This window comes from Mustela nivalis (genome assembly GCF_964662115.1).
Source record: "Mustela nivalis genome assembly, chromosome: 5".
NCBI classification, from domain to species: Eukaryota; Metazoa; Chordata; class Mammalia; order Carnivora; family Mustelidae; genus Mustela; species Mustela nivalis.
The window spans coordinates 57,766,360-57,781,425 of record NC_139024.1 but is presented as its reverse complement, the minus strand read 5'-3'; the positions used below and the strand labels follow the sequence as shown (position 1 = coordinate 57,781,425).

General features: G+C 41.7%; 1 protein-coding gene and 1 pseudogene across 3 annotated transcripts in view; one reads left to right on the top strand and one right to left on the bottom strand.

Moving 5' to 3' along the window:
- The window catches only part of STX11 (syntaxin 11), a 48,273-nt gene extending 43,134 nt beyond the window's left edge, over nt 1-5,139 (top strand). For both annotated transcript variants that reach the window (XM_082730784.1, XM_082730785.1), the window contains one exon: nt 3,137-5,139. In XM_082730784.1, coding sequence (XP_082586910.1) covers nt 3,137-4,005 — 869 coding nt within the window. In that variant the 3' untranslated portion in view covers nt 4,006-5,139. The remainder of the gene's footprint in view (nt 1-3,136) is intronic.
- A 7,035-nt stretch (nt 5,140-12,174) lies between these two features.
- On the bottom strand, nt 12,175-14,779 carry LOC309864882 (la-related protein 7 pseudogene; annotated as a pseudogene). The gene is made up of 2 exons (XR_014316684.1): nt 12,679-14,779; nt 12,175-12,473 (listed from the first exon to the last, which is right to left on the bottom strand). The product of XR_014316684.1 is annotated as a la-related protein 7 pseudogene (transcript).
- Between the last annotated feature and the right edge of the window lie 287 nt (nt 14,780-15,066).

The following is a 15,066-nucleotide window of genomic DNA, read 5'->3' as shown; positions in this document are numbered from 1 at the left end:
AGGGTCCTGGGATTGAGTCCCGCATCAGGCTCTCTGCTCAGCAGGGAGCCTGCTTCCTCCTCTCTCTCTCTCTCTGCCTGTGTCTCTGCCTACTTGTGATCTCTCTCTGTCAAATAAATAAATAAAATCTTTAAAAAAAAAATATCTTAAAAAAAAAAGAGGTTATCACATGACAAGTGCCTAGAAAGCACTTGGTATTACAGTAAGCAACTGATACATATCAGTTACTCTTAAGTTCTCTAGCATTTAGATTTCTTCATGTATGTGTTGCTTTTTCATTGTCTTTATTTGGGCAAGTGGTTTTGATTTTGTTTTGTTCTAGCACGAGGTTTTAGTTTATTAAGTACATTAATCCACTAACTGCATATATTGCAATTTCTCCCAATTTATGGTTTGCCTTTAAGTTTTGTTCAAGGTGTGGACATTTTGGGTATCAGGAAATTCAGGCTAGGAGATGGCATAGTTTTGGTCCAGCCTGGGTCTTTTTTCTGTCCCTAGGCCCTGCCTGTAGGAAAGTTACATCCTTATCACTGGGAAAGTCCGGTATTGATTCTTGTCACCAGATAGCAGAAATGACATTTGGAAGCAGGATATTAAAAATCATTATCTTGGAATAAAACTTCTGCTTAATTTATGTAAATGATGATAGCAGATGACAGGTCATGGATAATATTTCACCACTTCCCAATTATGACTAAATCCAACTCGTCAGCATTCTATAGTGAGATAAAATTAATTTCTTCAACTTGAGAGAAGCTTTTAATTTGAGATCAAGATCCCTCATAGATTGAGCGTCCATTAAGTGCTACTACATTTTCCTTCTTTTCTGCAAATTACACAGTAGGAGGATAATCTTTGTAGCCACAAAATCTTGTGCACAGGGGGAACATGTTCAGTATTTTGGCATTTATATGTGCTACTAAAAATGAAAGTTTTTCACTTCCCTGGAAAAAATGTGGACATAGAGAACATTATTTTCCCTTTCTATGTAGCAATGAATTAGAATCACCCTTGTGAAAACACGGAAATTCTGCTAAGCTGCCAACTTGTTTCAAAAAGTCATTAAAAGTACAATATTGCAGACAACACCTGAATGTGTACATGGACACACAATTCTGATATGAAAGTAACATCTGTGTTCATCTGTGTAATATGCCTGTTCCACATCCAGTTTATACTCCTCCCAGATTTGCTCAGTCTCCACTACACCCTAGTTCTTGGCTCTCTGATCAGTGAAGAACCAAGAACCCAGCTGCTTCCTCTGTCGCCTCATCCCCTAACACTGCCATTCATTTCAGCCTCCCCTGAGGACCAGACTTTGGCAAGGCCTCTGTAACATCTGCTACGTGAGGGCCACTGCAGCTCCAGTGTATGGGATGCTCCCACAGAGGCTTACGTGCCCTCATGTCTGGTTTCACAGCAGCACCAGGTCATCGACATAGGACTTGCTTTCCCCAGTGGCAGCCCTGAGGAGTAGAGGGGTTTTAATGTCCATTGGCTGAATATTGACCAAGAAGAGACAGGAGATAGGCAGGAACCAACAAATTTACTTCATTTATGTCATTTATGACTCCTTTTTCTCCTTCTCATGGACTATTCCAGGTGCCATGACTCAAGGTAGTCTTTCTGGAGACTTCCAGTTGACTAAGCAACTGACTATGTTGTTTTGTGAAGCTGTAGCCAGCTCAGTATTTGTCTCTGTTCTTTCCCACCTCACTTCCCTGTTCCCCCTCACCCTGGTGGCCCTGGGATTGTATCACGAGTAATATGTTGGCACATAAAATTTTCTTCCGACTGCTTTCTTGGGAACCTGAGATAAGGCAGCATCTGAGATCTTTCATATACACTTAAATAAATATTTTATATTTAAGTACAGTGTTTAGCATTCAGGTATGAATAAAATACCAGCATGTGCATAAAAACAACAACAAAAGTACTAATATTGCTACTGTGTAATGGTTAAATCAGAGTGTTATATTACTGCTACTAGGGTTATGTATGATTGAAATTTTTCATATTAAAGAAATTTTCAAATAGTTTTGTTAATGATAATACTACAGACCTTGGAAAAACTGAACATCTTGTTTCTGACACTTCATCTGGTTATGCTACGTGATTGCCGCCTACATGGGTATCTTCTTTCTGCCCATCTCTCCTACTTATTAAAATCACATTAAACACTTGCTTATCTCTTTCACTTTTAGTATCTCCCATCAGAATATATTTTCGATGTCACCCCCTCAAACAGGCACTCAAACTGAAGTCTGTATCAATGATAATGAACAGAGAAGCAAGGAAATTTCAACGTCCAAATTTTATACTTCCTCATTAGATTTTTGTCTTTATTTTGTTGTTTTACTTCAAGAATGTTTTACTTTTATAACATTTTTAAGAAAAAACATTTTTAAAAAATTTTACTTGTTTATTTGACAGAGAGAGATCACAAGTAGGCAGAGAGATAGGCAGAGAGAGAGGGAGAAGCAGGCTCCCTGCTGAGCAGAGAGCCATATGTGGGGTTCCATCCCAGGACCCTGATATCATGACCTGAACCAGAGGCTTAACCCATTGAGCCACCCAGGCTCCCCAGGAAAACATTTTAAACTAATGATTTATATGTTAACTGTTTTAAGAACTCTTTGGAATCTTGGGACCAGCCATGCTCAGCTGTTGCTGAAATAGACCAAAAATACACAGCCCTTAGAGCTGGTCCTACAGCCTTGGCAGTACATTGATTGTCCTTATTTTAAAATCTTTATCCTTGCAAGTATTTTCTTCTTCTTTTTCCTTTTTCTGTGCCTGTTTTGACTTGGGATTATTGGAAAGTATAAGGCAAGCAAAAGTGATTGGTTCCTCATGCAATCTGAAATTTTACATTGGTGACTGAGTTCCGAGCTGCAGATGTCTCATGGGCTTTCGTGAGGAAGCACGGCTGTGTTCACGCCTCTCGGTCACGTTAGTCCTTTCCTTGTGAGCAAAATGTCATAGAATATTTAGCTCCTGTGGTATATGTGTTGCCTGCAGCCAGGCATAGAGAACTGGCAGCGCTGGGCAGAAGCTTCCTTGCTTTGAGCTTCAGTGCTCTCAATGAGAGTATTTTGACTCGCTCAAGGAGTTTAACCCCAGTCTCTACTTGTAGGCAAAATGAAGGACCGGCTAGCTGAACTTGTGGAGTTAACCAAGAACTATGACCAGCAGTTCGCAGACGGGGACGATGACTTTGACTCGCCCCACGAGGACATCGTGTTCGAGACGGACCACATCCTGGAGTCGTTGTACCGAGACATCCAGGACCTTCAGAACGAAAACCAGCTGCTGATGACCGACGTGAAGCGGCTGGGGAAGCAGAACGCCCGCTTCCTCACGTCCATGCGGCGCCTCAGCAGCATCAAGCGCGACACCAACTCCATCGCCAAGGACATCAAGGCCCGGGGCGAGAACATCCACCGCAAGCTGCGCGCCATGAAGGCGCTGAGCGAGGAGGCGGAGGCCCGGCACGGCCCCAACTCGGCGGTGGCGCGCATCTCGCGGGCGCAGTACAGCGCGCTCACGCGCACCTTCCAGAGCGCCATGCACGAGTACAACCAGGCCGAGATGAAGCAGCGCGCCAACTGCAAGATCCGCATCCAGCGCCAGCTCGAGATCATGGGCAAGGACGTCTCGGGCGACCAGATCGAGGACATGTTCGAGCAGGGCAAGTGGGACGTGTTCTCTGAGAACTTGCTCGCCGACGTGAAGGGCGCGCGGGCGGCCCTCAACGAGATCGAGAGCCGCCACCGCGAGCTGCTGCGGCTGGAGAGCCGCATCCGCGACGTGCACGAGCTCTTCTTGCAGATGGCCGTGCTGGTGGAGGAGCAGGCCGACACCCTCAACGTCATCGAGCTCAACGTGGAGAAGACCCTCGACTACACCGGCCAGGCCAAGGCGCAGGTGCGCAAGGCGGTGCAGTACAAGAAGAAGAACCCCTGCCGGACCCTCTGCTGCTTCTGCTGCCCCTGCCTCAACTAGCGGATCGGCCCAGCCGCCCACCCCACCCCGCCAGCAGTGGCCGGGAAACACCCCGGGGAAGATCTGGGGCTCCTCCACGCAGGGGTGAGTTGCCCCAAGCCTTATGGACTTCGGTCCTTGGAGAAAGAAGAATTCTGAGGGGCGAGAATTCCCACCCTGCTTGTGTTTGGGAAGGGGCTGATGCCGTCCGGTGTTTCTTCAGTAAGGACAGACACCCACTGAAGTGTGAGGTCATCGTCCGGCACGTGGCCCCCTTTCCCTCTCCACCGAAGCCGGATAAAGAACTGACGCTGTAGCTTACTGTACGGTGAATGTCCATGGCATGCTTCCTAACGAAACTCTCAGGGGAAGTCAGTTCTGCATCCGCTGATAGTACGAGCTCGTTATCAAGGCTCAAATTCCTTCACCTTATCCTTAAAGTCCCTTGGTTCCGTCAATTTCACATGACCTGGATCTGGGGGAAAACTGTCCGTCTTTCATTTCTGATCCTTCATCTGGCTTATCCTGTGTGATTCCTGCCTCGATGCATACCTTCTTTCTGCCCACCTCCCCTACTTACCACATTTAACACTTATTATTTCCTTATCTCTTTCACTTTTAGTATTTTCCGTCAGAATGTATTTTGGATTTTTTTCCAAATATTTTTAAGCACTGAGTTTTGAACACGCACTCAAATGGAAGTATGTTACCCGTCATATTTTATATATTTTTCATAAATAATTTAAAATTTATCTTTTTACTTGATAATACAAATGCACATAAATATGTAAATATAAAGTACTAATATTAACACATGTACAGAAGGACCAACTGGTTTAACTTGACTTTTGTAAGTATGGTCTATAAATACCAAGAGCAAGACTTGTACTGGTCATTGGTGTTGGTTTGCTTGTTTTGAGTTTATCTTGCTCCTATCTGCATAGTCACAATTCTATTTTGAACCACTCTGTGTTGGTTGTGGTGGTAGAGACAGATGTCAAAGGCTAAAATGCATACAGAACTGGAGATGATAAAATAATGTCTTTATAAATACTTCTTTTGTTTTACTGTGGACCGTTTCATGTACTGAAAGGGAGTAACTTAAAATAAAATAATCATGTTTCTCAATTTAGCTTAATAAACATTACATTATAAATCCCCTTTGTGTATTTCTATCTTGATCACTTAGTTTGCTTTTTCAGTTATTATTCTTAAAAATTCTTCTACTAGCTGCGCAAGGCTGCAGCGTCTAGATGGAACTCTGAAGAGAAGGGGAGAAGAGGAAAAAAGAATTCACTTGTGGGTGTCCTGCTTTCTTTCCCAAGTTACTTAAATTAGTTTAGCAAACCATCATGTTTCAGAGATTTGGTTTTGTTTGCAAAATTGTAATGCCCTTACCCATGTTTACCATGCTTTCTGTCTTTCTTCTGAGTCAACCCTTAACTGCTTTTACTTATTATTTACTAAATGAACAAGTTTACTCAGCAAAGTCAAAATTCTCGGGTCTTTCACACAGATTTTAAAAAGGAATAGAAAGAAGATCCTGTGAACTCTTTGGAACTTATGAACCTACTTAGGCCCATGAAATCTAGCTCTGCCCCTAATTTTAATTTCATGGTTAAATATGAGAATTGTGGAGACCAAGTTCACTGGGCTCCTCTCAGATTTCTCCCAATTTCTTTCCAGCTAACCCCACGGATATGTTTCACTTTTAACTGAACTTCCTCCCCCCCAAACCCCCCAAAACCTTCCCATGGCTCCATTGCTGTCTTTCTTTGTAGAAAAGTGATATTGTGATATTATTTATATAGACCATCAGCTAGTTTCCCTGAGAGAGAATGGTTCATGAATTTGACTTCTCTAAACATATACAGCATTTTCTTTGCCTAGAACCAATCATAAAAGTAAACGAGTTTGCAGGCTCTGTGTATTTTTTAATTCCCCACATTTCACATTGGAGAATTAAGTAAACACTTTCATTTGCTAAGTGGTTAGTAAACTGTTGCATGACAAAGTAAGAATTTTTCTTCTTGCTTTTTAGTAACTCTCTGAGTGTTGCATAGTAGTTAAGAACACTGATCATGACCTCCCCTCTCTCAGTTTAAATCCTAACTCTGCCTCATACTAGCTATATGATTTGGGCACATTTCTTACCCTGTTTGTGCCTCAGTTTCCTCATCTGTAAAGTGGACATAATAAGGCCTTCTTCATCAAGGTGTTGTAAGAAGTAAAGGCTATCTATGTTCATTATTGTTATTATACAGCTTTTTGGTAGACTGAGAGAGCTAATTCTAACGGTAAGTTAATAGTTATTAACTTCTGAGAGAAAAAATGTTTATTTTTCTGTTGATAGTTTTTAACAAAATGGAATAAAGAAACCAAGACCTATCTTCTTTGAATATTAGGGCTTTTTTTTTCTACCACATAAAAACCATTTTCACTATAGCATTTCTATTCCTTCGTATATCCAAACGTGTTCTGAAAAAGTAGTAGATGTTCCGCTTAAAATTAACAGTTAAGCAGGAAGCAGCTGTTCTGTTCAATTTGGCAAGGATGTTCTCCTGATCTTCCCAAGCTGTGAATCAGAAAGTGTTCAGTTCTAGAGGCCAAGTCACAACAGACTAACAGGAACAGCTGGCTTTTCCCACATCCTGCCTTGTTTCCCCCAAGCCCTTCCTGGCTCTGAGTGTCATTCGAAACAGTGTGTGAAATGCTGGCGTTTTCCTCAGGAAAGGGTACTCCAGTGCCCCCAAGAGGTGCTGCAGAGGTTGGCTTTACCCAATCCCACAATGCCCTCATGGCAAACTCTGAAAGTTGACTTAGGGCAAGAAGAAAACTTTGTGACAAAGCCACTCATTTCATATACTAATATCATTTAATGTACAAAATGAAAGAACCAATCACAAAGAATAATAGATCCTTAGTGGACAGAAGGTGGAAATCTATTTCTAAAGTTCATTTCACATGAGCAGTGACTCCTTCTAACTAGCCAAATGCCAAACCTTACAGTCACCACCACAAATTATAGGCAGTGACAACTCCAGAAAGATCAAAACTAAGAGAGATGCTCACCTACGATGCATCAGTACACAGGATAATGTGAGTTTGAATTTTTTAAAAGCCGATCAATAATTCAAAAGAGTTTGAACTGTGACATCACAGGAGTAAGCTTATGGCCTTTCAAGATAATGACTTTGAAAGAAAACAGTGTTCTTCTTGTGCTTCATATTTATTTTAAAACAGCCTTAATGCTTTATAGTTGAATGTCATATGCACATATGTTTCAGGCTCTACAATGTAAGATTTCCTGTCTTGACAGGAACCTGCGGAAGATTGTGTACAGCTTAAAAATAATAAAATAGGGTAATTGTCATCTTGAATTTTATATATCAATTCTACCATTCTATTTCCACCATCAGACATTTCCACTCCTCTCTTTGAAATATAAACAGTATCTCTAATGCAGCATGAATTCACTCATTTGTAATCAGGATGATAGTTTGAAACATACAGTTGCTGTTAAAGTAACAGTTGATTTGCTTTTGATAGCAAGAATTGAGAATTCTTGCAACTAATAAAACGCGGCTATTAGAAAAGGAAATTGAAGAGGATCTAGAATGCAACCTCACCAACATATGAATATTGGGCATCTTTATTACCAGCATGTGTTATAAAGGAAGGGTGAGATAGCCTTATACACTGGAAAATTCTACTGTAAAAATTATGTATATATTGGTAAGAAAGAAGGCTTTCTCACCCGATGATCTGGGTGAGAATATATAGGATGCCTTTAAACCAGTGATATCCTAAATATTGAGGAGTGAGAAACAACTCCCCAACACTATCATTGTCTAATTCTTTTTTTTTTTTAAGTAGGCTCCATGCTGGGTGTGGATGCAAGGCTCGAACTCATGACCATGGGATCAAGACTTGAGCTGAGATCAAGAGTCAGTTAACCGACTTAACCGACTGAGCTACCCAGGTGCCCCTCTAATTTTTGATATTTATTTTGAAAGTATTTTATGCCCCATTTTAATTATAAGCATCTTTAAGCCACTCTTGAATCTCTTCCATCTTTCCTGGTCTGTATCTCTACATTTGCAAGGTCTTAGAGGCAACTCTTTAGACATATCTGCCCTCTGTATCCAGGTATCCCACAATAGTCTCTAGAAGATACAAATAACAGCATGAAAAATATATTATATTATACATATATAATATAATATATAATAATATAAAATATTAGTCCGGGGGCTCTGAGAAGTCGACTCCAAGAGGGAATCCAGCATGCAAAACTTTAATTCACAGAAATGCATTACAGAGACACTAAGAGATAAATCAAAGCTACCATAGTGTCCCTGCAGCGCTCAGTCATGGAGGGTGGAGAGGGGCTCGGTGGAAATGGATGGATTTCAGCGCCCATACTTCAGGCCTGCTGGCCAGTGAGTGAGGTGTGTTCTTCTGGCCAACAGTGCCCTTCTCTTCACCAAGCAACCTGGGCTTCCTCTGCTGGACTGCTTTTTGATTTTTAAGGGCAGACAGTATCATCTTACTTGTTTTTTAATCTTAGTGTTTTGCTGGTTTCATAGTACTCGATGTTCGTGGTCAGAATGCAGAATAGAAATACTCAGAATTTGCTTTCTGTTATGAACGACTTTGTGTACATCTTTAAAAAATGTGTTGGAGGGGTGCTTGGGTGGCTTAGTAGGTTAAGCCTCTGCCTTCAACTCAGGTCATGATCCCAGGGTCCTGGGATCAAGTCCCACATCGGGCTCTCTGCTCATTGAGGAGCCTGCTTACCTTCTCTCTCTGCCTGTCTCTCTATCTCGTTGTGATCTCTCTGTCAAATAAATAAATAAAAATCTTTAAAAAATGTGTTGGGGCACCTGAGTGGATCAGTCAGTCAAGTGGAGGACTCTTGGTTTTGGCTCAGGTCATGATTTCAGGGTCCTGGGGTGAGCCCTGAGTCGGGCTCTGCACTCAGTGGGGAGTCGGCCCGAGGATTTTCTCTCTCCCTCTCCTTCTACCCCTTCCCCTGCTCTCACTCGCACGTTATCTCTCTCTAAAATAGATAAATAAATCTTTTTTTTTAATTTTAAGTAAAAAATGTGTTTATTTTATAGCATAAAGCCCAATATCTCATCTTCGTGCCCGGTGGAAAGTCTGTGCGGGGTGCTGGGCCCATGGGGGGAGGAGGCCAGCATCCTGAGAATAGGGTAGGACTTGGTGAGCTGCAGAAGGTAGGTTTGGAAAACAAACTGCATGAGGGAAAACAACTCATCCAAGAGAACGGTCAATTTGAAAGGGCTATGCAGAGAGAGAATGAAGGTCTGACTCACTAGGGAAGCCCGCAGAACCAGGGGCAAACCATGGCCCAGAGGGAAGCTTCCAGGTAAAGAGTTATTGAAGGTACAGACTCAGGTTGGATGCAAGGAAACTTGTAAAACTACGTTCTAATCTGGAAAGAATTATTTTCTTTTTATTCTTTCAGCCGTAGAAGATAAAGATTTTTTTTTAAATCTGGGGTCACGATGTACTGGCTTGAGTTTCAGCTGTTCACACTCCTCTGTACTGCGGCATCTGGGAGGGTAATTTAGGCAAAATCCCCTGTTCTTGGCTCCTAGGCAGAAAAGGCTGTTTCAGGGTGATGGCTTCGGACGCCAGTCTCAAACTGTCCTTCATCACTGACGTCTCTGTATAGATGAGGATGCCCTGTCAGACCTCAGCCCATTCTCCCAGGTATTTTAGGAGATCTATACATACAGACTCTTTAGAGAGCTATATAATGCTTATTCAGTACAAAAATGTTCAACTGCACGTGTGCTCTGAGGGAAATGATGGCAAGGCCCCTCCTTTTCCTGCAGGAGTCAAAGACCAAGCAGAGACTGCTGTGACCCTAAACCGCCCTTTATTTTATCTGCAAGCTCAGCTGGGTTGCAAAGCCGCAGCCCTGCCCTGCCAACCCTCCCCCTGCATGGGCAGGGCAGATTCACTGTTGCGTGGGGTGCCCAGGTGCCTTCCAGCTGACAGCAGCTGGTGCTATAGCTTTTGCAAAACACAGCTTGGGATCAAATCACGAAGAGCCTCTCCAGGGGGAGGAGGATATACAAAGAACGTCACTCCTAGATGAAAAGAAATGATTTAGCCTTCGTGGGACACGGACAGGAATTTCTCTTGCAGCTAGGAATGTTTAACTAGTTCATTCTTTGGCCCTGCCCTGTGGGTTTACCCCAGTTTAATGCACCCTTAAAAGGGCAGAGATGAGGTAACACGATTTCTCTTCAGAATCTTCATCCCTATGTTGTAATCCAGTTCATGGAAGAAACCTACCAAACAAGAAATGTGACTCAGTGGCAAGATGTTAAAATACGGCACTTCCCCAGGAGAAAGTGAAACTGTCTGGGAAAGGCAAGAAAGGGCCTGTTCTTGTAATGTTGGAACTCATCCCTAGGGGGGCCTCTTGTGTCTGGCACTCCGCATCAGCCATTATCAATATTTGACATAACTCGGCAACGAGTTCCCATGTCCGAAAAGCTTCATTAGCAAAAATTGGGCTCTTCGAGCTGCGAAGAGTCTCAGAGCTACATGGAAAATGGCCCCAGAGAAGAACACACCGTAGGGTGAGAATGGGGCCAAGAGCAGCCCAGTCCTTCTCCATACGAATCAAGAGATTTATAGGACATGTTTTTGGAAGGAATACTCTAGTAGCGTGAATGGATTTTAAATTTAAAATAAAAAGAAAGGGAGGAAGGATGACCTCTTCCTAGGATAGAAGGTGGGCCAGAAAGCAAGAGAACCCCAGGCATCCAGAAGTACAGAAGTGAAACTGGGGATGAGTGTCAAAGTGGACCAAAAATTAGAAAGGGAAAGCTGAAAATATAAAAAATAGATTTTCCTGCACGTGCATACCACACAGCCTTACTAAATCATCACGTGTGGTTAAGGCCACTTAGAAAAAGCAGGAGGGCAATTTGTTGCTCCCCAGTGGTTGGTAGCACAAAAACACAGTTGCCTCATGTCTGTTTCAGGATATTGGGTCAAATGAGTTAGCCACTCACTGACATGAGAAATGGTCCTGACTTCTGCCCTTGACTCTCTCTTCTCTGTACATTCTTGGTGGGCAACCTCATCCAGCCCAAGGCTTTGCTCTCTCTTGGTGGTAATTTCCAAACCTTTGTGGACAGAAGACTGACCACCGATGGCTCCAGCAGCTCCCTTCAGTTTGCCTGATGAGGAGCAAACGCACAATCTTAGCTTCACCCAAGGCACCCAGAGCTGTCAGCGTGAGTAGGCAACCTCCCTGAGCCCCTGGCAGCCAACCTAGACTCTTCTCCTGCTTGCAAGACTGCTCTTATTCTCACCTTTAAAAAGCATTGTTTTTGAGCAGTAGGGCTCAGCTCACAATGTATCCACCCAGCTGGGGCCCGCAAAGTACACCATAGGATGATGTAAGAGGACAAAAGCATCATGGTGGGGTCACCCCTCTGCCTGCAATTCACCAGGGGACGCTGTGGCATTTGCCTAAGCCAGTCACTCAATAATCTTTTTCGTTAGCCTAGCTTTGTCACCTGAGCTCCAGATTTTAATATCTTACTGTCTGCTTGCCCTTCCTTCTCGAATGTCCCACAGGTTCCTGAGACTCAACGTTCTGTCTTTCCGCTATGGACCTCCTTTGCTTAATGGGATCATTATCTTCCTAGAATTACAGGCAAAAGATCAGAATCACCTTCACTGTCCACAAGCAAATGAAATGAAATTTAAATTGTTGCCGATATTAGAAAGAGAGCATGCAAGAGATTAATATTTGTGAACTATTTTGAGGTTAGCATAATCCGAAATGCACACCAGGTTCTTAAATTGCTACAGTTTCCTGTCTGGACTTTCTCAATTGACCCAGCATGGAAGTGTTTCACTTATCAGGAACTGTATTCTGACTTACATTTAAATTGATATAATCTTTCATGTTCATGTAGTTGATCATTTAATAAATGTCTAGGGACACCTGGGTAGCTCATCATTTAAGCATCTTGTTCTTGGTGTGAGCTCAGGTTGTGACCTCATGGGCCCAAGGATCAAGCCTCAGCCAGACTCTGTGCTGGGTGGGGAGTGTGCTTGAGATTCTCACCCTCTGCCCCTCCCCACACTAAACTCGCATGCTTTCTTTCTCTATCTCAAATAAATAAATAAATCTTTTTTTTTTTTTTTTTTTTTACTTTTAAAGGTTAACATTTTAATTGGAAACAGTTGGCATGGCCCATTCAGTGGAAGCTCAGATAAGGAAAGAACAATAAACAGAATGAAATATCACACATAAGTTTCTATATAAATCAACATGAAAAAATATTTGAAAAGGAAAAAACAAATTACAAAATAAGAAGTACAGTGCATCCACTGTCAAATATTTTTTTCTAAACTATGTAGTAATATTTTTGCAAATATTATTGTTTTTGTAATATAAAAACAAAATTAATATTAATGTTCAAGGGCACCTGGGTGGCTCAGTGGGTTAAGCCGCTGCCTTCGGCTCAGGTCATGATCTCAGGATCCTGGGATCGAGTCCCACATCGGGCTCTCTGTTCAGCGGGGAGCCTGCTTCCTCCTCTCTCTCTCTCTGCCTACCTCTCTGCCTACTTGTGATCTCTCTCTGTCAAATAAATAAATAAAATCTTAAAAAAATATATTAATGTTCAAAACATATTTACTGAATCACTATGAGCTTGATTTGTATAAATAATTTCAGCAAATAAAATGTTTAATGAAAAACTGTGGTATACAATGTACTTGTCCAAAGAAAAAGTCTTATAAGTTAAAGAACAAAGGTGTTTCTTCTAATTAACATAGGATTCAGAAAAACACTATTTATTACTACCAAAATAAAATGGATTTACTACAAAAAGTTCAAGTATCCAATGAAATCTCAAGAGGTGATCCAAAACTGTTTCTCAGTCATATTCAGAAAACCTAATATGTTTACTTGCTTGTTGAGTCTTCACAAGTCTGATCTTTTCAGCTTTGGTGATTAACTTCTCAGTGCCTCTTTTCTTTTCACGAGGCTGATTAAGTTTTGCCTGCCTATCTACCAAAATCTTCTGCCAATACCTTTGCTCATGGTCACCAGAAAGGATCTCGAGGTTCCAGCAGTGTTTCTTTTTAATTTCTGTATATGTGTTTATTACAGCTTGAGCATCCTCAGGAGTTTTAAATCTAGCATGGCACTCTGTATCCCCTTCTAGCAAATCAACATAAACAACTTCTGAGATTGCTGCCAATGTATCCCTGACTTGTTTCCTGCCAGGTAGAGGCTCAGTGCTAACGATCTTCACAATCACGCCACTCACAAACTGTGGTCCTGCTGCATTAACCTTTTCCTGAGGACAGCCCTCTTCACTGTTTGTTTTTTCATTTTTTATCTCAGATGTAGTAGGTACTCCGTTTGTTCCCATTTTTGACTCCAACTTTATTTGGGATATTGTTTTTTTTAAGGAAGCCATGCTGGCCTTTTGCAGTGCTAAATACTCTTTTTCAAATCCATCCATTCGCTCTTTGAAAGGACTCTTAACGGTATAACCTCTTCTCCCATTTTGTGCCTCTCTTTATGTTTCTTCTTATGCTTCCTTTTTGCTTTTAAAAGCGATCCATCTTTTACATCTCCCGTATCCTTCTCCTCTTCAGTAGAGATTTCCAAGTCTTTGTTCTCTTTGGAAGTTTCTGTATCTTTTTAATGTTGTCTTTCTGATTTGTTTTCTTTACTTTTGGTTTGGGAGTTGGGTATTCTGCTTCAGAGATACTTCTCTTCCTCTTCCCTGTTCTGACTACAGGTAAGCCGGAAACTTCCTGTCTTTCCCGTTTTTTCTTTTTTTTTTGAGGGCGGCTTTTGAGGTTCAGTTGTTTCTACTTCTGATCCCTCAGACGTTGTCCTAGATCTTTTCATTTTACTGTCACTCTCCTTAGTTGTGTCCATATTTGACTCTTTGGTCTGCATATTGTCTTCCTTCTTCATTCGGCCTTTCTTCTTCTTCTTCTTTTTCTTTTCTTCTGATACACTAAGCCCAGGAATAGGCTTATTTTTTACTGTCTTAGGAAATATACCCGGTTTTCTTGGTGCTTCTTCTGGTGGGTTGTTAAGAAACTCAATAGCTTTTACTGCTTGTTCTTTTGTTTCAAATTCCACAAAGGCAAATCCCTTTGGATCTCCAGTAGATTTATAATGTGGTATGCTTATATAAACAACATTGTCACATTTCCCAAATACGCTTTCAATCCCGCTGTGATTAACATTTTTGGGAAGTAATTCCACATACACTGTCCGTTCATCCTCGTCCTTTGGTCATTCACCCAGTGGTTTTTTTCTCCTTATTCTGGTGCCTTCTAAGTCCAGCTCTACAACAGATGAACTTTTTAGTGCTCTGGCTGTCAACTTTCCATCTGTGGTCAATTTTTTCATTTTGTTGAAAGACACGAGGAGTGATATGTCAACATAACCATCTCTGGACTTTTCTATTTGCTCTCGAAGAAATCTATCCTTGTGAAGATTTGCATCTCCAAACCAGAAGTCTACTTGCTTAGCAATATCTGCAAGCACTTGCTTAACTCGTGACCTTTTCTTTTTTTCTACTTCTTTTTTCTTTTCAGTACTTTCTTCCATTGATTTCTCTTGATTTCCACTTTCAGTTTCCATTCTCGGTTCAATTCCCAAAATATGGAGCCAGTGATTCCGTCCTTCACCTTTGTCGCCTCCAGATGCTTATAGTCCTGATTTCCACGTCATAGGGTGAGCGACACCGTTCTCCGGCACCTAAATAAATAAATTTTTTTTAAAAAAATGGATGCCTACCAGATGCAGGTCTGATACTAATTAATCTGAGTTTGAACTTTCACACATTTCTTTTACATACATAAGCTACCCAGGGACAGCTTGTGCAGACCTTGTATCCCTGCACCATGTTTAATGGCTCCTTTTCTCATTTTCACAAGTGTCTTGTTTGGATGACAAATTATATGGTCACCCAGCATATATCTGATATAGAATCTGGGTGTCCCTCTGTTTGACATTTTTTAAACTGACCCTGCCCTTAATATCTA